The 21,596-nt window shown below is 38.9% G+C and overlaps 1 protein-coding gene across 2 annotated transcripts; it reads right to left on the bottom strand.

The window, feature by feature from the left end:
- Positions 1-150: 150 nt before the first annotated feature.
- spock3 (SPARC (osteonectin), cwcv and kazal like domains proteoglycan 3) lies at positions 151-21,372 on the bottom strand. Of its 2 annotated transcripts, XM_015032269.1 has the most exons (12): positions 21,263-21,372; positions 20,988-21,110; positions 9,197-9,205; positions 9,016-9,055; positions 6,735-6,843; positions 5,482-5,590; positions 3,693-3,801; positions 3,438-3,551; positions 3,133-3,354; positions 2,380-2,442; positions 2,162-2,299; positions 151-1,307 (listed from the first exon to the last, which is right to left on the bottom strand). In XM_015032269.1, exons 2-12 carry the CDS (start codon positions 21,108-21,110, stop codon positions 1,147-1,149), a joined length of 1,197 nt encoding a protein of 398 aa, XP_014887755.1. In that variant the 5' UTR covers positions 21,263-21,372; the 3' UTR covers positions 151-1,146. The 2 variants fall into 2 exon arrangements, with proteins under 2 accessions (XP_014887755.1, XP_014887756.1); XM_015032270.1 differs by lacking the exon at positions 9,197-9,205.
- Positions 21,373-21,596: the final 224 nt, after the last annotated feature.

Below are 21,596 nucleotides of genomic sequence, written 5' to 3'. Positions count from 1 at the left end.
GCAAGAAATTGAATCTGCTATGCTGTGTGCTAAAATCACGCATCTGCGAATATAAAAACATCAACATCATATTTTCTGAACTCTAAGGAGCTTTCATCTGTACACACTTAAGACCTTTTTTTTATTACAACTGCAAGCTCTTTTCGTTTCTTTTTTTTTTCTTGTTCTTTTTCATTTTGAGTTCCTCAAAGGTTTGGCCTCTGCCTCTACAGACGGAAACAACATTACGCAGTATTAGACATGCTGAGACAAATCTGTTTCATCTCCAGTATTCGGCCTACGACGGATTAGAAAAATAGATAACAATAATACCCCTCTGCAGCAAAAAAAAAAAAAAAAAAACATGAGGCCAAACAGTAAATTTGTTTTATCCTTTCTGAGCCCGTGATGATTCGACTAGATCTGCGTCCGACAGCAGCTCATATTTCTGATTGTTTTTTTGTTGTTGTTGTTGTTATGATTGTTTGTTTTGTTGTTGTATACGTTAATTCATCTGCTGCAGCATGTCTAACCCTTATCTTGTTTTTACCACAAAGTTATCGTCACAGTTAAAAAAAAAAAAAAGAAAAAGAAACGAGATCAAAAGAAACCTAACAAGTGCAATATTCTCTTATCTACATCATCGACGTCCCACCTATAAACGGGAACATTTGATAAGGATAAAAAGAGCGGACGGATGAAGTGAAGAAGACGGAGGAATGAGGGAAAAAGGAAATCTCTTTAACAATGTGCCTTCAGGCATCAACACACTCAGGCATCGGAGTGTTCCACAAGGACACGAGACACTGAAAGACATGGACTGTCCACTGTAAGGAAAGGTCTTTGCACAAGTGACCAAATCCAAGCGAATGGACCAGTTTGTCAGATAGTTATATTCTCTGCTTGGTTGAAATACAAGTGTACACGTATATCTTCTAGTTAAACAGGAGGGAAAAATCTGAAACCGTTTTCTAAAATATAGCTTTTTTTTTTCTTTCCTTTCAACCGATAGAGAAACAATACACAGAGAATAGTCTGTAGGCTGTTAGTATGATGAATTATCTGCCTGGGTGGGGAGGGGAGGATTCACCTAGAAACGTGCAATTTGACCAAACATACAGTAATTTCATTTTTTTTTTGTTCTGTCATTTTATATAATATATATAATTATGACAAATATTCATCGTTTTCATCATCGTCATCGTCCTCATCTTCATCGTCCTCATCATCCATACCTGCCTGGTCGTTAAGGACGAATGAATCTTCGTCGTCGTCGGTGAAGAGGGAGTCGCCGCTGCCGAGGTCCCCTGAAGACTCCAGGATTACACCTAGAACAAAAAAACAAATCAAAAAGAGACAAAAAAAAAATCACTTAATAAAAGATTGTTTACATAGCATAAGATGGACTCGTGCCTTATTGCTTTTGTATCTTGGAGGTGGAATATTTCCAAACTGAAAAAAGTTACAAGGACACTTTGTGAAGTCAGAAGTTTCTTATGAACAGTCCAATACACATGCCTTGTGAATATACTACTGTAATCGCGGGGGAAAAAAATCTTATTTTTTGCTCTTTTGACGGACTGCACCGCATTCAAGATCATTCCAAACATTACGCAGCGCAGCAATGATTTGTGAAAATGTTCCCTAAATCTTTCAGTGCCTAAAAATGCTAGTAATTGAGATTAGCTTGTCAATGAGCACAACAGTTTGCAAATAGCTAGGTAGTTTTTTTTATTTAAAATTGAAATCTAATTAGGCTGATTATAAGATTATTTAATAAACCAATTTCCATCTACCATGGGAAATGAAAGCATCATTTATCACCACTGGTTTTCCGTATTGCACTGACTTCAATAAAAATGTGTGATTTAAATGTTATGCTTTAACAAAACTCTTTGTACAGACAGTTTACAGTTAAGTTCAAAACTTGTGTATAAATAATTTTTGACATGCCTTCTAGACAAAGATGCATTTAAAAAAAAACAGTTTTATTTTTTGATTTTATACATGATATTCCTTCTGCATTGCCTCATTATGATTTGATATTTTACAGAACAAAATAATGTCTTCAGCCCTTACCCAAGCTCCCTGAATATAAATATAGACACAGTAATTGGACAACATGCTTTCATTTCTTCCACCAGCTCAGAAACCTGACACTGTTTTCTAGCTTTTTGCATACCACAGTCTGCAGGACCGTGAGTGCGTGAGCTTGCCACTTCGTTGCCAAAGCGATCCACACACCAACACTGGCCGCTGCTGCTGTGACATTGGTGTGGCCTGTAGTAACCCTCCTCGTCACAGGAAGGCAGATACTGACCTGCAGGTTTTAGCAGGAGCACACAGTAAGCAGGAGAAGCAAATGTTTTGGGTGAATTTGTTCATCAGAGGGTGGCTTACCAAGTAACTTCTTCCCAGCTTGTTTTTTGCTGATGCTAGAAAGCTCTGCTTTACACGGGGAATCTGAAAGGGAGAGATGGGGACACTGGTAACGAGCTGCAGAGCTACCTTTTGTCTTGATAACGATTTTCCTCACCATGCCGCGTCCGCTATTGCAGCTGCAATGAGCGACCCATTGTTGTTCTTTTGTAACAAAATATATACAGATTCTCATCCTTAGTCAAGCAAATCTGTTTCACACAATGTCTTCAGACTGAAAATCTTGAATGCATCATAGTATAAATCCCTTCAGTTTAAGAAATCATTTCTTATTGTACTTTTTCCAAATGATTTTAATTAAAAATAGATTTTTTTTTTTTCATTCAAATGATTTTTTTTTAAAGCCTCTTTAACAAAGGGGGTTATTTTGGCGAACGTGCAGAGATTTTCAGATGAGTTCTTGTTTTTTTTGTTTTTTTGTTGAGTCTCCTTTATCTTAACTAAACACACCTGATCAATATTTGTTTTTTACCTGGTTGAAAGAACCAGTTACAAATGCTGCAAAAGACCTGAGACATTTTACTGAAACATAATGTGTCGATACATTGCGTTTGGAGAATTGAAGAAGATTAGAAAAAAGTCACGAAAATGGTTACTGGAGTCAGGCTTAATGAGAGGAGTAATTTTTCAAGACTCAGGTTGAGTTCACAAAGATCTCAGGAGTCACAGCTGAGAAATGTTTACTCAGCCCTGAACAAACTGAAGGTGACCCACCTGTGTACCTCTGGAAGCCCGTGCACCACTCAGAGCTGGTTATGACCTTGTCGGGATGCGTATCGCATGACTTGAAGAACGCGTCAGAGCACGGCTCGTTCCTGTCCAGATACAGGCTCTTGATCTCTGACTGGTCAAGCTGGAGGTCAAAGTTTGTGTCCAGTCGGGAGAACATCCAACCCAGAGGGTCCTTACAGATCGGTGACGTCCCAACGTCGAACTCTGTGAGGAAGTTTAAGGATGTGCTATGAACCGTCTACGTGAGCATCAAAGTCCTGACTCAGTGAAAGTGTGTCGTGACTCACTGTTCTTCTCCGGTTTTTGGATCTTGACTCTCTGGTGGTTTCCGTTCTCGTGCAGCACTCTGAACCAATCTCTCAGGCGACTCACCACCTCCTTCAGATCTGATTCACTGCACACTGTGAAGTGTTATTGATTTAAACTTTAGTTTCATCCTATGACTCATTAAGCTTCATTAATATTAACAATAAAAACGCTGCAGAAACTTTATGTAAGTTTTGTAGCCCATACAAATGACGTTCCCAGCTGAACGGTGTTACCTTTCTTCTCTGCAGAGCCCTGCTCAGGCTGAGGGGGACAAGGACACATGCCGGGACACTTTACGGAAATCTTCTTTCCGGTGATGCATGCCTGGTAGTCTAGCTTACACTGATTAAAGGGAAACAAAGACAGAAGCAACACCAGAATGTGAGAAGAGGAAATTAACAAATGATGAGAGTTATAGGGTGAGAGTTGAGAGAAACGTTTGAGATGTGCCTCGAGTGGAAAGGAGGAGCAGCAAACATAATGCAGTCAAGTCAAGTGTATAGTGTCCATTGGTTTCAGGAACCAAACGTGGCATTTTCAGTATGTAGAGTACACCGTTGAAGTTTACATCTAATGTACAGTGACTGTACATTAAAAATGGGTGGCATCCATAGTCAAACAAATCTACAAATGACACCTGATAACTTTAGCTGTCAGGTTCCTCTCCTGTGGAAACAGCTCCCAGTTTGAGTCTGTGAGGCAGAAACCCAGTCTAATTTTAAGACTAAGCTTAAAATGTTCCTTTTGATACAGCTTATAGATAAAACAGTGATGTTTGCCCAAGTGGAGCAGTGGGAGAGAAGAGGAAGGTAGAAAGTACGCGTCAATCCGGCGGGGAAATCTAATCCAGAAAGTCAGTTCTCCCTGCCTGTCTCAGGCCTCATTCCAGGTGTTAGGTTAACCTCAACTATCTCTAGTTAATGCTGCTATAAGCTCAGGTTACTGCGGGACAAACTTTGCTTGTGTTGCCTTCCTGGAGAACGATGATACTGCTGGCATCAACTAATCGATCTCACTCTCCTGCAATTAAACATTTGACTTTTCATGAACATAGAAAATAATTCTACATCAGTCCGTCTGCTTCTTTTTGTGTATCTGTTCAGTTTTCTCAAACTTCCAGTTGGTCACGGCAGACGGCCGATTGTACTAAGCCGTGTTCTGCTGGAGTTTTTCCTCTCCACTGTCGCTACATGCATGCTCGGTATGAGGGATTGCTGTAAAGTCAACAAACACAACACAAGCAATTGTCTATTGTCTATACTGTGCATGCTCATTCCAGAATGGTGAATGTTGCAAGTCAATAATTGAAAACCTTTTAAGCTAGTTTGAACAATGAAGAGAACTGTTTGAAAACTAGGATAAATTGGGACATATGTGTGATTATTTTTAAATGACTTTCTTGTAAAGTGCCTTGGTATGACATTTGTTGTGAAAAGATGCTACCTAAACAAACTGACTTGAATTTAATTGAATTACACATAACCCTGAACCCACCACTCCACTGTGAAACATAGTGGTGGCTGAGTCATGCTTCGGAGGTTTTATTCAGCAGTTACAGGGAAGCCGGTCGGAGTTGTTTAGAAGATGGATGGAACTACATACAGGCCAGTCCTGTTTGTTAATGACTGCAACGGACTTCGCATACAGCCAGGATATTTGTCGTTGAAGAATATTCGTCTGCTAGAATGATGCTTCAGGACTAAACCGAACTGAGAACCTGTGGTACGACATAAATATTTAGATTTACAGATCCTCTCCATGCAGTCCTGACACGCTTCAGCAATTTTATAAAGATGAAAGAACAAATATCTTAGTCTTCCTCTTTATGAATCTTATAGAGAAATGCCCCAAAGGATTTGCAGAGTATTGTCTTGAGAGGGATTAGAGATGCTAAGCTGGTTCAGATGTGGTTCAACTCCACCAAATATAAAATAAAAATTGTTGCCCTTGTGTACAAAACAGAACAACAACAACAACAAAAAAGCAACAGAAAGCCCAATGAGTGCTGAAATGTGAGGGTACCTTCGTGGAGTAGGTGTGGCCATCACTTCCACAAACAGGCGAGGGGTGAACCACAGGACACGGCTTGCACTTCGACCCGGCGCTCGGGTGCAAATTGGCATCTTTAAAACTGGAGGTGACAACCAAAAACATAAAAAGATCATTTCACCAGTCGCTTGTCACACAGTCAGCATTTTTCTATCTGCAACATAACGTCATGTTCTTCGCAATGGTTTTAGACTTTGAACAAGGATTTGGGATTTGTGTATGATTACTATTATTTTTAATTTTTTTAATTATTATTATTTTTGATTGATTTGCTCTCCTAATGTCCTGGGAATTGTGTTGCTGCTAAGAGTGGGAAATGAGGTCAATGTGGTGTTACTGTCCTCTGTCCAGTCTGAGGCATCCCAGACTCAAACACACACAAACAAAGCCCATTCATATCACTTGGCAGCACTTTATGTCCGCTGAAAGTTAGTGCCAGCGCCTGGGTAACTGGACCAAGCTGTAATGTCACACAACAGTCACAAGAGAGCCGGGCAACAAGGAGACCAGCTGGAAAAACTAAAGAAAACAGTTGCTTTGCTCATGCTGTACAATTGAGAACGGGATGAAATGTGATGAAGAATAGGGCAGAAATTCAACTAATGTTAATATTTTATTTATTTTTTAAAAATATGTATTTTAGAGCTTCATCTTTTTATAAGATAATGTTACATTTGAAATAAAGTAGAGAATGTACAAAACAAGTATTTTCCCCCTCGGAGATTTCTCCTGTTCTTCCTTTATTAGTGCACTGAAAATGTCAACAGGTCATCAAACAAAATTGAATTCCAGACCAAGATAGAGGATGTGATAACATAAAATTGTTTTCAAATAATTATTTAATCTATTTTCATAAGAACTGAAGGTAACAGCTACTTGATTGAGACATAAAAAATGTAAAAATATATAATACCCCCACTTAGATAAAGAAAATCATCATTTGAAAAATGTTATGCTGGTTTTTTTCCATCTACTCAATTTATCTTTGTTTGATATTAACATTTGATTGAAGACCTGAAACATTTAAGCGTGACAAAAAAAAGCCATAAAATGGGACTAGATTTAGTACCGAGTTGTGAATTTAATTTAGGTTAGATTTAGGGCTCGGCATGTACTGCTGATGGTTAAGGTTGGGGTCAGAGGTCAGAGTTAAGCTATAGAAATGAATGAAAAACGAATGGAAATCAAAGGAAATTTCTGTCTTGTGAAGATGTGTGTGTGTTTACCTAACTCTCTTCTGGCTGACACATGAGGCAGTCTTGTAATCCTCAGCTACACACACCTTGTGACGACTGCATTTGATCTTCAGGCAGGGGTCTTTGGCTGGATCAAGAGCTACAAACACAGAACAAAGTCGTGTATGATGAGAACTCTGTAAAATGCATCTATGTGTGCACACTGCAACAAATTGAAACCTCAGAGTTTCCTAGACAGCAGCCGGCAAAAGCCTGCGAGGGTAAACAAAGAAAAAGGAAAAATCCTCCACGGATACACTTTTCCTTTTGTTCTTTTAACGCAGCATCAAAGCTTTCGGGTTAAGCTGTGCATTTTCCTTTTCCTTTTTAAGATCTAAGCAACATGAATATATGTGATATCTGTTTCAGTTTTTTTTAAAAATTTTATTTCAGTCACTCTTTCTTTGTATGTTACTACTAGCTGTTTCCTCTGCCCTGAACAGAATACTGTAACACTGTTAAATATCCTTAGAGCTAAAAACAGATGGTCCTGGTTTTAGAGGTTACTTTTGATCTTACAGCAGCCTGAACGTAGGAGAGTCGTTCATGGGTTAGGGTTAGGGTTATACATATAAGCTGATTTTACATCTGACTCTCTGGGAGATGGTTTGATCTCGGTAGATACAGTTTTTGATCCAATGTCAACTTTAAGCAACACACCTAAGAGCAAGATCCAAAGCCATTGGCTGCGGTCAGGACAGTTTGCGAATGACCTCTACTCGAAAGAACCTTACTGTAATCTCAGAGCAGCTTTGGCAGATTATCCTGCCTCAATCCTCCAACGCACTATCTAATGCTATTGTTTCCCAGTCCGTGTGTGTGTGTGTGTGTGTGTGTGTGTGTGTGTGTGTGTGTGTGTGTGTGTGTGTGTGTGTGCATGTGTTTGTCGATACACTGATAAGTGAGAGGATATGTTCATGTCCTGGTGTGCCTGGATGAGCGCAGGAGATTACCACTGTCTGTAATACAAATAGCAATGAGATGATCAAAGAATAGAAAATCCTCCTGGTTTTAGCTGCTCGGTGACATTAAAAGAAGAGAGTTTTTCTCTTTTCGTAGGAACTTCTCCATCCGATCACCACTATCGAGTCAAGATGCCCAACAGAATGCATCCTCTCCAGTCCCCAAGGACCTGATGTTGTTGCACTTAATCTGCATCCACAACCTGAGCAGCTGATTTAAAAATAAACACACAAAAAAAAAAAAAACATGACATTTTTGTGTGCAGGTTTGTAAGACTGTATTAAAAGGCTATGCATGTATGCATGTCCTTTTGTTGATTTAATCAATCCTTAGATTCCTAGGATTCCGAGCATTGTGATCCTGCACCAGCTGAAAGAGTAGTCTATAAATCTGTCAAGATCAATTGCTAAGCCTCATAAACAACTGGGAAAGTCCACTGAAATATGTTATGAGCCAAATCATCAGAGTCATGTCAAAACAGAGTGAAAACATGCAAACATTATCACTAGCGCAAACTGTTGCAGGTGAAAACTTCATTAGGGTGTAGCAAGTTAACTTGTTAAGAAACAAATGCTAAAGATCTGCATGTCTAAGGTGACGTGTTGTGACACAGCTTAATCTGGTTAATCCTCGTTTAAAGAGCACATTAAAGTTGTCCTGAACGAACACCTGTTTGGACAAAAGACTTGTTTTCTGGGAACAATATTGCAGTAATAAATTTCTCAATTTATAAGACTTTAGATAAGCATTAAATTTTAGTCTTACCCATCACACCCACAAAATAACTTGGAAAGTTTATTAATTATATTCAGTTTTGTTTTTTTTTCCTATAGTAAAATTTTTTATAACCAAGACATACCAAGTTTGGAGTTCAAGTAAGAAGTTTAAGATACATTCATTGGCAGCATAGAAGCAATGTATCATAGTTGTAAAATATATCTTTAACCTGTCACCCAGAAATCTACGCAACATATTTAGATGATCATCAAAAACTGTTTCTAATCCATTTGCAATGGATTTGTCATTCTATGCTTGCGGGGGAAAAAAAAAAAAAAGATATTTATGGGCCCAACCAACTTTTTTTTCATGACATGTGTTTATCATCTACATCTTGTATTATAAAATTGACATTTGTTTTCAAATTCTGAGAATTTAATAACAACTGCAACTCGAATGATGTTAGTGAAACAATTAGAGGTCAGAGAGCCGCTCTTGGAGTATTTTCCTTTTCTTTTTTCTTTGTTTTTTTTCATTATTTTATTACATAACTAAAACACCCCGGGCTTTGCTCTTTCTCATTCTCACCCACCTTGATCGAAGGGCTTGGATGGAGTCCATGTTCCAGGCTCCTGAAACACAGTTAGTCAATAAACATAATCAGAAAAAAAAAAAATATTCAGAGAATATTCTGAGAAGGTATTACTGTTCACTACAAGCACAACGATATAGGTCTTTCAATGCAGAATACCAAAAATAATCATCATACAAACCTCAACTTCCTTTGGGAGAAAGCATTACAAAGACAGAGAACCAGGAATTAATTTTAAAACATAGATATTGCCTCATAAAATAGGCATGTGGCTATCTAGGAAACAAAACCACACATGCTACTGCATTGTATACTGTTGTAGCAATACGTGTTTGCGGTATTATAAAGAGCTGGTTTGAAACTAGCTGCTCATCATCCTCACTCACATGCGTTAACTTTTAAATCTTTGGCAGGAATTTGGATTATTTTTTACAAGAAATTCGAACATGTCATTGCAAGATTTTCACTCTAGGATAAACGTAAAATGATACACATATTTTAGGTTTTAAAATATAAATAATTACACTGGTTCTTTTGGACACATGTCTTTTGACTTTGTGTGATTTATTAAATAAAAGGAATTCGGTTAACTAACCTTTTATTCACAAAAATAAAACATTTTAATATAAAAAAATATACTGCAGAACTTTGTAGTTGCACATGGAACGTTGAAGGTAATTTGAGCTAAAGGAGTGTAATTCTTAAGAGTAAATAAAAGCAATAATCAGGCCATACTAACAAAATAAATTAAAAAAAACAACTCTTGGTGTGGAAGTTTAGTCATAAAACATACTGGATTTGGAAATGCTGGATATGTCACATTTAAGAGATGGATCTGCATTCCTCTTTGGTAGACACAGACATTGCTGCTTGCAGTTACTAAAACCATATTTTACAGCAACTACTCTTTATTATGCAGTGCATTACTTTGCATCAGAGAATAAATAATTAATCATCACTTACACAGGAAGGTGAAAAAAATACATGCAATGTTATAGTTCTTGGAGAGAAATCAGAATCATGTAAAAAATAAAAATAAAAAATAAATATGACAGTATACTGGCAGGTCGGAACTTTACAAAATCACAGATTAGGAATCGGCCACAAAGTTCTTATATCGATCTAATAAATTGTCTGTAAATAATCGATAAAGCAACTGGCAGCTGGTGAAGGTACACGAGGACTCGGGTAATACGAGCTGGGAAAGGAGCTCATTAAGCTTCCTGTCAGTTAAACTTTGAAGCATCTGTAAGCCTGAAACTGACTCTCTGCTTAAGAAGGAATAACGATAGCTCTGGATAGCTTTGTTACTGAACAAAACCATGAATAGCAGTTTGTAGCAAAAGCTTCCCAATAATTGATTTGTTAAATAAAATCTAAGAGGACATCTAGATATTATTTTAGTAGAGTTTTTTATAGTAATCCCTAAGATTCTATAGGACTGGGCAATATTATTGGATTTTATTTTGGGGGGGGGATGTCTTTTGGGGGAAAAAAATGACAGCATCTGTTTTATTGTCATTTCGCTAGAGAATATTGTTTTTAGTTTCTAATCTCTGCGGAGCGCCAGTGTAGGGCAGTGAGCTCTGTATGTGACATTATCAGGATTTGGAGGGATATGTAAATCAGTTTATCATCAGCAAAAATTTGATAAGACACATGCTGCGGTTGCTGCATGAAATGGAAGAAAATGAATCCTGTACAACAAAATAAGAAAAGGGTCCAAATATTCATCTCTGAGACATAATATGTGTTACCATGGCTGTTCTAAAATTATAGCCTTTTCTTTTTCCTCATTTACAATACAACCAAGGTATTGAGTAAATAACTGCACTTTGGACACTTTATAATCACTAAGACCAAGAAACGTGCTTCCGTTTGCCATAAGCACACAGGCAACATTCAGACACAATCTTGCAAACTATTATTGACAATTCCTGACTTTCTGAGAGGAAGTGTGTAGAACTTCTGAAGAGAGAGCCGAATTCAGGTCCACATGCAGCGGAACTGAAAATGTGGTGCAAGTCGCCCTGCTGACAGGTACACAAGATTTATTGTACCTCTTTTTATTTGCAGGCGGGCACTCTTGTGGGTTTCAGAGTTCCTGTGCCAGATGCTTCAGTTGATAAACTTGTTTTTAAGCCTGTTTCTGAGGACTTCTTACTCACACAGCAGCAGTCTGAGATTCAGCAAATAAAGCCGGGAGACTCCTCCAGCCAGAGTCATCTGGTATGGGACTGAATGTTGTTTGTACCCTTTTCCGCTGAAGATAATAGCCACATGTTGAATTTTGTAAAAAGGGTTGCAATATAAAAGCTGGAGAGCAGATTGAGGGTCTGTTGTGAGCTGCTGGAGGCAACTTTTTTTTTTTTTTGGGGGGGGGGGGGGGGCTCCTTAGAAACTGCTCTCTGTGGCTAAAAGGACTTCAAATAAAGAGAGGGAGAAGAACAGAGTCAGCACTGCTCTGGCTTTAACAAGATGGAGAGGCCTTGATCTGAGATCCCACTGCTATACGGTAACATTCTGAGGTTCTCAGCTCTGCTCTTTAACACACATATAAACGCACACAACGAGTTTCTAAAGTGCACGCGTTGCTGTCAAAACTCCCAGGCTTTTTGTCATCTTAAAAAAAATGAGATCCTGATGAATCAATGGAAAAACATTCCCCATCCTGAGAATTCAATCACACAAATCTGTTAGGGATGAATTATAGACGAAAGCTTCAAATCCTTGCTGCTTGAGTGAGCACACTCTTGTTTTATGCAACTTTTTATCTAATTCTGACATTAGTTCTTCTGTGCTTTATACATAATATTAATTAAAGGGAAAGCAGATAAATGGCAGGCTTTAATGTAACACTCATCATCTGACATCAATAAAAAAAAACACCTTTAAGAAGAGCCTTTTACCTACATGTTTTCCTTTGCATATCCTCATTGCTATATTCTTTTAAACCTTCTCAGTGTAGCTATGAAATAGAGCTTTTTCAGGTGAAACATTTGTGTAACTAGATACTTCACATAAATCTTCCCTGAGGTAGTGACTCAGTTCAGTGCCCTGTGACTGCAGCCCTGCAGTCTAAATCTGGAATGCGTCAAGGTGAGAGATTTGCTGGCTTTTAATAGAGGGACGAGCCACAGAGAATCCCAGCAGGTGCTGGCTTCTGATTCAAATGTAAAAGGGGATTATGAAATAGTGAGCGCTCAGTTGTTTAGCCCAGTGTGAGTTCAGACGTCTCACTCCAAAGACGTTTTGTCTGTCTTTGAGTGCCTACACTCTGTTCTCCACCACAATGATAGGCTTTTCTTGTTTCTTCACAGGTCTCCATTGTTTCTGTGTTTATCATTCGCAGTCAGTCACTCTCATGCATACTTGCACGCAGTTTGCCTTCAGAAGTTCTGAGTCCCATTATTCTCTGACCCCACCATGCTCAATACTTACAGATGATGCTACTCCACCCTTAAGCCCTAGTCACTGATAAAAAATTAAATAAATAAATAAATAAAGCATTCAACCCTTCAAATTCCTTTAACTGTTTGCAATACAGTTAAAGACTGACATCCAGGCTGCTATCAGTGCAGCTTTTCATATCTGGTGATTTTAAACTTTGGGGTTTAAGCATTTTCAATTTTAGGTCAACATTGGTACAAGAACTGGAAAACCTAACAGCAGTGTACCACAGTATATAAATATACACCTGAGTGTTTATAATGGAGTGCTGAGGCAATTATCAGACAAATGCACAATTTAATATAAGTTTGTGGCAGCTGCAAAGATTTTGACTGGAAGCATATGAAGTGTGAAAAAGCCATGATATTATTAAAACCAGAAAAGCTTGATATGCTTTGAATGGTTTCTAAAAAAAAAACAACAAAAAAAAAACCTTAAGATAACACCTAAAGGCAGCCAAGTGAAACTGCTGCATTATGCAGCTCAGAGGGCTTTGAAAACATAAAACAATGGCCTCTAAGGAAACGGAAGTAAACCTTTTAAGTTGGGACTTGGGTGAGGAAGGTTTAAAATCATCATATTTCTTCACTGAAGTGCTCTGCTTCAAATAATTCTGTTATGCACGAACCTACTTGATAATATCAGGTGTTTGTTTTTTTTTTTTAAAGTAAAGTTAGGCAGTTATTTCTGCCTATTAATCTTTATACAAGAATTTTTCCTAAACTATCCCAGCTCATTTTATTTGGACCCTCTGCTCCGGATACAAATAATTAGTGGCCCCTTACAGCAGGAGAAGCAGAAATTTACTTTAAGTGTTTACGACTGAAATTAAAATCAGTATTAGTAGGTCAAAATTGTCCACAAAAATCTCCAGCAGCGGACTTTGGGGTGTTATAAACATCCCCTTAGTTACGGCTTTGAAAAATATAAGATGCTTATAAAAAGATAAGCAGAGAGGAAAACAGTGACTTTATCTGGGTGACACTTCCTTTCTTCCTATAAGGAGCACGGGGTCGACTCCTGTTCTTCCACAGCTCAAATTAATTTCTCCTTTCTGCTCTGCATTGTTGATCTACCTAACCCTCTACCTATTCAGCAGAGGCTCCTCTGCACCCATCCCCTTTCTTCTTTCCCTGTTTACTGTCCACCTATGTAATAAAAAAAAAAAAATGGAAAGAAAATGTCGGTTCCTTTCTAGCTCTGCAGGCTGAGACAGAATAATGAGAACATTGCATTACAGAGGCCGGGCCCTCCAGAGAAGCGAACACAGCAGAAAGACAACGAAAGTGCTTGCGGTCTGATTCCTTAATGGCTTCAACGGACACATCGGAACAGAACAACGCAAACACAGAAGAACATCCAAATAAACAAACAAACACGAAAGCGCTTCCTGCACCCAGATATGGTCCCATTAGCAAACCACAAAACACCCAGTGTGAGCGCTGGAATCTGACAGCATTAAACACATTAAATAATTGGAGGAGCACTAACTCAGCTATAGCCTCAAAACACCAAATGCAGCACTGAGCACAAGTGTCCATACCACTGAACATTTTTTCCACATTGTACAAACAGTTGGGTGAAATGGGTACGTGGATATTTTCAACATACAAATCTGGAAGACGCGAGCGCTTATATTCAGCTCCCTCTTAGCTAACGCTGTGTTGAATCACCTTTAACCTTTTCTTGCTGCTTCAAATCTTTTGGCTTCACACATCTAGAGACTAATTTGTTTGCCCATTGTTCTTTGATAATTTGGCTGGATGAAAAGTGTCTGTTAACTTCTGTTTTTTTTTTTTTGTTTGTTTGTTTGTTTGTTTTTTTTGCCACAGTTTGGATACAGGTCTGAACTTTTACTTTGTCATTCTGACAGACGAAAATGGTTTGATCCAAACAATTCCACCGTAGCTCTGGTTGTATATTTAGAGTGGCTGAATTCAAATTTGGTCTCGTCTGACCTCCGTCCGCGTGCTTGTTCATGTGGCCAATTTTAAATGGGACTTTCTGTGGCTTTCAGTAGACCCCTTAGTTCAGGTGGCCGGCCATGTCTTGGCATGCTTACACTTGTGTCACTGTCCTATATTTCCAGACATACACGTGCAGAACAAAAAAAAAGAAGACTTTCTTCTGATTAAGAGCATGAAAATCGGGAATAGAAACATTCAACGTGGAAACGAAACAGTGCATTTGTGTCCACTAGCTGCCTTGTCTGAAACTGCCAAATGTGAAAAGGGATGTGAAAATAAAGTGAACCACAAGCATTGGGTGTGTGCCCACAAGAAAAATTCAGGTGTTTCTCACCTTTGCTGGTCTGATTATACCTCTTCCTAAATGTACCCCAATTGCTTCTTTTTTGTCTCTAATCTGCTGCTTTTTTCAATTTATTTAATTTTATTTTTTTACCAACGTCCAACAGGAGACCTGCACGTTAAATTCTACTGGCTGTTTTTCTTGCTAAAGCTTGTGGCATGCATGCTCGCACAAAATACACACAAATTCATACCAAGGTGCTCTGAAGTGGAAAAGGCCTCAAGCTCTGTACCTTCCCAACATCATTCACACTCCACAACACAAACAACACAAGACACACACGGACACTAAGAAATACATAAAGAATGGGGAAGAGATAAAAAAAAAGTATAATCTCTTCTAATGAGTCTGGCCTGACCAGGACATTATCTTGTTCTCACGGTAAACCATGCAATCAAGTCTCTGTCATCACAAATCATTCATCACTTTTTTTTCCAATTCATTGTTACAATAATCTTTCTCCTGAGTTTATCTCAGGCCCCAGGTCTCGGCAGCCATCCTAACAGGGCTTACAGTAAGTCAGCAGCCAGGCGTCTATCTTGTGCACTTAGTGTGAGATCCAGTGATGGCTTTTAGAGCAGAATGAAAGCAACACTGCACCACATGCTTGCTGTATATACTTTAAGTTGCACTATACGGATAGTTTCTGCACAGGGTGGCTACCCTGGAGGAGTAATTTGGGCGTAAAGACTTGACAAATTTGTCATTGTGAGGACCATATATGTTGGTTATTGGATCAGCTTTAGCAGAACTGATTGGAAGCGAAAGCTTCATGGAAAGCAAAGACATGGCAAATAATCTCACTGTAGGACAAAACTGAAGTCAGAAGTTATATAAGTGGGATATCTGGGATTCGTCTGCTTTACCTCCTAGATTGGAAACTGATTGCAGAGTTTTTCTGTGTCAAATAAACAAATGAACTGAGGTTTGGCCACCATATTCTCTTCGTTTGATTTTACACTACTGCTTGTCCACTGTTCCATCTAACATCAGTGGGGTAGTTTACTTGAAATGACAATAGATGCAAATAAAAAGCCTCTGCCACTTTATTAAGCCCCTGAAAATAAAATTCGGAGTGGTCAGTGTGTCACAGAACTACAGTTTACATTGTGTTTGTGTTTAAAGCTTGTGTCACTCCAATCACAGTCAGCCTTGCACCTCAAGGCGGACTGTGCCTTGAGGTGCAACCTCTACAGAGCGTGCAATGTACAACTTGGCAGTGTTGTGACAGGAGAGGATGCATTTGTTCCATTATGCATGGCGGCATAAATCAGACTGGCATCACTTCCAAGTTTTGCCTACCACACATGCATCTGGCCAGAAAATCAACCTTAGTATTAGCTTTAGGAATATAACTGCACAACAAAATGCTGAAGCATTTATCTAGAAAGTTTTATTTGGGCTCTGTTTCTGAAAATATTTCAGCTTTGGCAGCTGTGCACGGATACAAGTCCAAGTGTCTGCAGTGCTTGCAAAATAAAAAGTGAACATTTTCAAAACCGCTGGCATTTACACAAATACCTTACACAATGTACTGATATGCCACTGGCTGAAAGAAAAAGAAAAACTCAGCCGAAGACAGCAGGAAATGAAAGACACCCAATACAGAGAGCTCCACTTCTACAGCTAAGCCTCAAGGTTAAAGCAAGAAAATGAACAAATTATCATACCTACAAGCTGCTTTACGTGAGAACGCCCAATTGTTGCCACATAGGAAAAATGATGGTTTTCTATTTATCGTTTAACAAATAACAGTCTTTCTTTTCAAAATAACTGAAGCTTCTTTAGATTTTTAGTGCATGTCAATTTGTATGTCTTTCATGTCAGATTCTCAGTTTAGCTATAAATTTGGGATCATTCTAAGGCACAAATATAAAACAAATATGCTTTCATCTAAACCATTCCATTGTAGTTCTGGCTGTATGCTTAGAGGTCTGTTGGAAAGTGAACTTCTGCCATAGTGTCAAGTCTGTTTCAGCCTCAAATACGTCATTATCCTGTATTTAGCTCCATGTTTTGAATTAATAAAAGAGGCATATTTAAATTAAAATATTAAAGACTAAACACAAAAACACTTTTTGTTGATGTCAAATAAATGAAATAGGAATTTAAATATAAATTCTTAAAATGTCTCCTTTGTTTATCCCATTTGAAATATTGCTTTATTTTAGTAAAGTAAAGAAAAAGAAATATAAACAGGCAAAGAAAAAATAAACAAATTGATATCTTCAATGAAAATTTCAGCAGCTTTGTTTTCTGTCCGACTTTAAATAGCCAAAATACTTTCACATGACTAAACTATTCCTGTTAAAGATGTCTCATTGTTTTTCTTTTTTTTTTTTCCCGTCATGCCGTACCCTTTAACTGAACTAAGAGGCTGCAGCTGCACAAACATTAGAAGTTAGCTTGTCTGACTGCTACTGTGCTGCATGTGTTAACCTAACTTTGAGTCTCTCTTTTCCAGTCATATGATTGTTCCAAACTGGACAAGCTCTTACTATCACTGGCTATCGTCTTTTCTGTATATTGAAGGACTTATATCAACCTTTTCTCATATATCTATCAAGGAAAAATCAAAATTGCTTTAATTTTATTACCCAGCTCTACCGATTATGTGCACAGCCCACAATATTCAAATTTACATTTTTTTTTGTATTGAACCATGCATTCTTTTAAAAAATATATATATATGGCTGTGATATGACAAAATATGAAAAATGCGTATGAATAGTTGTGCAAGGGGCTTTGTCTGTTTTACTGTCTGTCTCCTTATTTCAGGAAAAGAGGTAACCATAAATAGAACAGACACATGGCCAGTAAAATTTACTCTCCAACCTTTTGTTCCTGGATGCGTATTTGCATAATCCAATTTAGGACCTGAGGCGTATCACATGGGTCCACCTGCGCTTAAGGGCTTTGCCGTGGCTAGCAGAGAAAACGTCTGTCCCGACACTAAAGGAGATGAAAAATCGAATAAAAAAAGAAACAGAAAGAACACCACTTCTGTATCTCTCTCTGGCTCTAGAGCTATAAATCCTACATTTGTAGCACACAGGAAATGACCTTCTATTGAGTTTGGAGTGTAGCTTTATTTTACTGCAATTCTTTACCTTGATGTTTTTCTGACTCAATCCAACGACAAGTTTTTCTCAAAAAGATGGTTTCTGGGCTTAATGTGCACGCCGATCCTTTTGCTGCACATAAAGCTCATATTTGTTATTGTGCGTTCGTGTGTGTGTGTATGCGTGTGCGTGTGTGTGTGTGTTTGTGAGTACAAGTCGGAGCATGCACTCTGTTGCGCTTGTGGAGCCATTAAACGCGTGGCTAGAGGCATGATATCTTTTTTTAGCAGAAGACAGGCCATGTGAAGCACAGAGCAGTAATTTCAATAGTTTTCAACAGCAGCAGCTACTTGCTGAAAACATCTTAAGAAGCAGCATTCAAGTCCCCTAGTGCACAAAACAAGAATAATAACGCTCCTAAAAAAAAAAAAAAAAAAAAAAAAGCGCAGCATTTTCTTACTAAATGGTTGTTTAATCGATACAGGAATTAGTGCAGAGGAGGGTGATTAATTGCAGCAAACTGAGCAACAGGACCACACGATCAGAGGTATTATCCGCCAGAGTCTGCAGGAGCATTAATGCCCTAAGTGGCCTTAGCATGCCAGGTTAATGGTGGCTGACATATAGTGTGCTGCTGAGGGCTTTCAGCAGCAGCATAATCAGCCGGATCACTTCACAGTAAATCACTGTTACGCTGAGAGAAGAGGCAAATCACTGGGGAAGCATATGTAGGCTACAGGTAGGCCTAATCAGACAGACAGCCTGTAATATTCATTTAATGATCCCACAAGGATGCCATGTCTGAGAGGACATGCTCTACATTTCAGTGTTTTAATAAGTCCTCGAGATTTTTTTTATATCATTTATGCAAAACCAAATATAGAGAAATAATAATAATATATTCGCAACATCTTGGCTTATATTTCTTCACAGGCTGACATTTTATGGGCCATCTTTGTAGCCAAATTGTGTCTGGTGATGCGAAATTTTTGGTCCTATTTCAAATGTTCTTATTGTATTCCTATAGAGAACTTTGATCATCGGACTAGAGCAAATAAAACACAGTTTAACCCCCTGCCAGTGAGGCCAGTGAGAGGTTGCCAAGAGACGCGAAATTCTCACAAAAAATACATTTCATTGTTTGCTTTGTGGTCCAGTTTTCAAAAATATGTCAACTTTTAAATTCACTCAGTTTGAACCAACACATTTTTAAAAATCCAGTTTCCCCATTGCTTCAGATAATTCATATGAAATTATTTTTTTTAGAATCTAAAATGTTAAATATTAATTTAATTAATATTAAATATATTAAATGAATAAGTTGATAGATGTGCTTAGCAGAACCAGAATTTAAAATAGGAATGAAACTCTTTAAGATTCTCGTGGTGTGATGACCTCGAGCGAAAACATCACATCTTCTACGCTATTAGCACAAACATTCAAAACACGACTGTAAAACATCATCCGATTGCTTGTTGTTTTTTATTTTCTGGTATTTCCCTTTTCTACAATTGTAACAAGTTGATATGTGCTAGCTAACTAGCCATGCTATCGGTCAGGCTAGCCGGCCCACAGCTGGTCGCTTACCAGACAGCTACAGGTCAATTCCCCCCTTTGCCAATTAGTAAAGTCCCCCTCCCCCATTTACCCACATGTTCCCCTTTTGTCTCATCCCACATCTAGTTGTGTATCAATGCAGTTATCTTAGATGACAAATATTTTTGATTAATTGTGAAGTAAAATACACAAATGGGCAAATCTCGTATTTTCTTCTTCCTTGTTTATCTGTCTATCTTGAGTGGTAAGTGGAGGACAGGGCTGCTACGTCCTGGAAGGGTCGCCTCTCCACCTCAGGGTAACACAGAAACACACATGGCAGAAACTGGCACACACACACACACACACACACACACACTCACTGCACCTAAAAGCAACTTAGAGAGCCAAGTTATCACAACATGCATGTTTTTGGATGATGGGAGGAAGCCAGAGTATTTTGAGAGAACCGATGTTCATGGGGAGAACATGCAAAGTAAAGCAGAAAGGCAGCCGTGCCATGTGTCATCCTGCGGCAATTCAAACATCAGTACATTTTTATATTATATGTTATGTTATTTTATGGAATTTAACTAAAATCTTGTTTTAAACCCTATTTCTAATTATACAGGTTCTGATTCATGTTTGGGGCAATTCACTCTTACAAAATATGACTCCCTAATATAGAAAATTATTATAAATCCTCTTTTATAAAAGTACACATAAAAAGTTCACCTGAAAATTTCAAACTGAAGTATCCAAGTAAGTCAGGTACCAAACTGGCCGAGGTGCAAATAAACCCCAAACAGACATTTTGCACACTGCAGTTTGAAACCTAAGTACCTTAATTAGTTTCCACTCCTTGACTCACAGCGTTTTTCACAATTAATTCCAAATGCTTTTCTTCTTCTTCTTGTTCTTCTTCTTTTTCTTCTTCTTTTTGACTATTGAAATCCTCTTACAAACAGTGGACTAGCACAGTGCAGCTGCAGGTGGGGGGAGAGGTGGTGGCGCTATGGAAAAAAAAAACTATGACGACTCAAAAGTTTTCTTTAGAACACTATGGTGATAAATTGTAATGGTTTTATATCTGTAACTTTTATTAACAACAGTGAGCTGCACCTCGCGATGCTTAAACAAGAGTCGATTAAAACTGGCCTTCCAGATCCAATTCTCCTCAGGGTCCCAGTCAACCTCGGTGCGGCCCTGTCTCTACCTATTTAGGCCCTTTTCGGTCACTCACAGACAGCTATGTGTCTCTGAGGCCTTGGCTACCTCTGTTAACCACACAGCTATAAAAAGAAAAAAGAAAACACACACACACACACACACACACACACACACACAAGCAAGGATCCTCCCTGAATGGTTGTTGGTTTGTTCACAGCCTGAGTGAAGAGGCTGATGAACGTGTGACAAACATAACAGAGGAACCCGTGACGCGTCGCTGAGACAACGAGATGAAAACGAGGAGCGCATGATCTCAACCCAATGCGTGAGGCTGTGAGGAGGGGAAAAAAAGGGGGGACTTGGGAGGATGGGGGTTGGGTGTTGTTGGTGATGATGGGGAGGGGGGGGTATTATCTGCTAATAAAACCCAGAAACGTCACTTACATCTCTGAATTTATCCCATCTTCCGGTGAGCCACTTATCGTCCAGAAAATTGCCGCTGTCCGAGCGAGCGGAGACGTGCCCGAAGGCGACGGCGCACACACACAGCACGGCGACGCTCAGCATCTGCGGATACACAACAACAAGCGCGGAGAGGAGGACGCTGGATCAAGCTGGAGGACATGGCAACCGCGCTGAAAACAGAAGCGCTCCAAATATGCGACCAAGCCAAACGAATCTTGGTGTGAGCATAATAAAATATATTTCCTTAAACCCACCTTGTCGCAGCAGCTGCTCCTCAGACGGTATGTGCTTGACGCCGCTTTCTGTCACAACTAATAGCAGCTTTCCCTCTCTCTCTCTCTTTCTGTTTCTCTCTCTCCGCACCGGCTGTCTGTGCGCAGCAGCGGGCGGGAGCGCGCAAGGCACCGTACGCGTGCCCGGCGCTCCGTCTCTTCAGTGCGGAGGTTTACTACTATCATTCTGTCGCTACACCGACTCACTCTTAAAAGCCTATTCCTCATTAAAGTAAACGCGGGAGTCGCGTTTAATTGAAAATATGATTTAAAACTGACAGATAAAGAACGTTGGAAAAAATGTTGAGAATTAAAA

Source organism: Poecilia latipinna, unplaced genomic scaffold (assembly GCF_001443285.1).
Source record: "Poecilia latipinna isolate Pla-1442-1.1 unplaced genomic scaffold, P_latipinna-1.0 Scaffold237, whole genome shotgun sequence".
In the NCBI taxonomy this organism is placed as follows: Eukaryota; Metazoa; Chordata; class Actinopteri; order Cyprinodontiformes; family Poeciliidae; genus Poecilia; species Poecilia latipinna.
The sequence above is the reverse complement of the archived record's forward strand: the minus strand, read 5'-3'. Positions and strand labels throughout refer to the sequence as shown.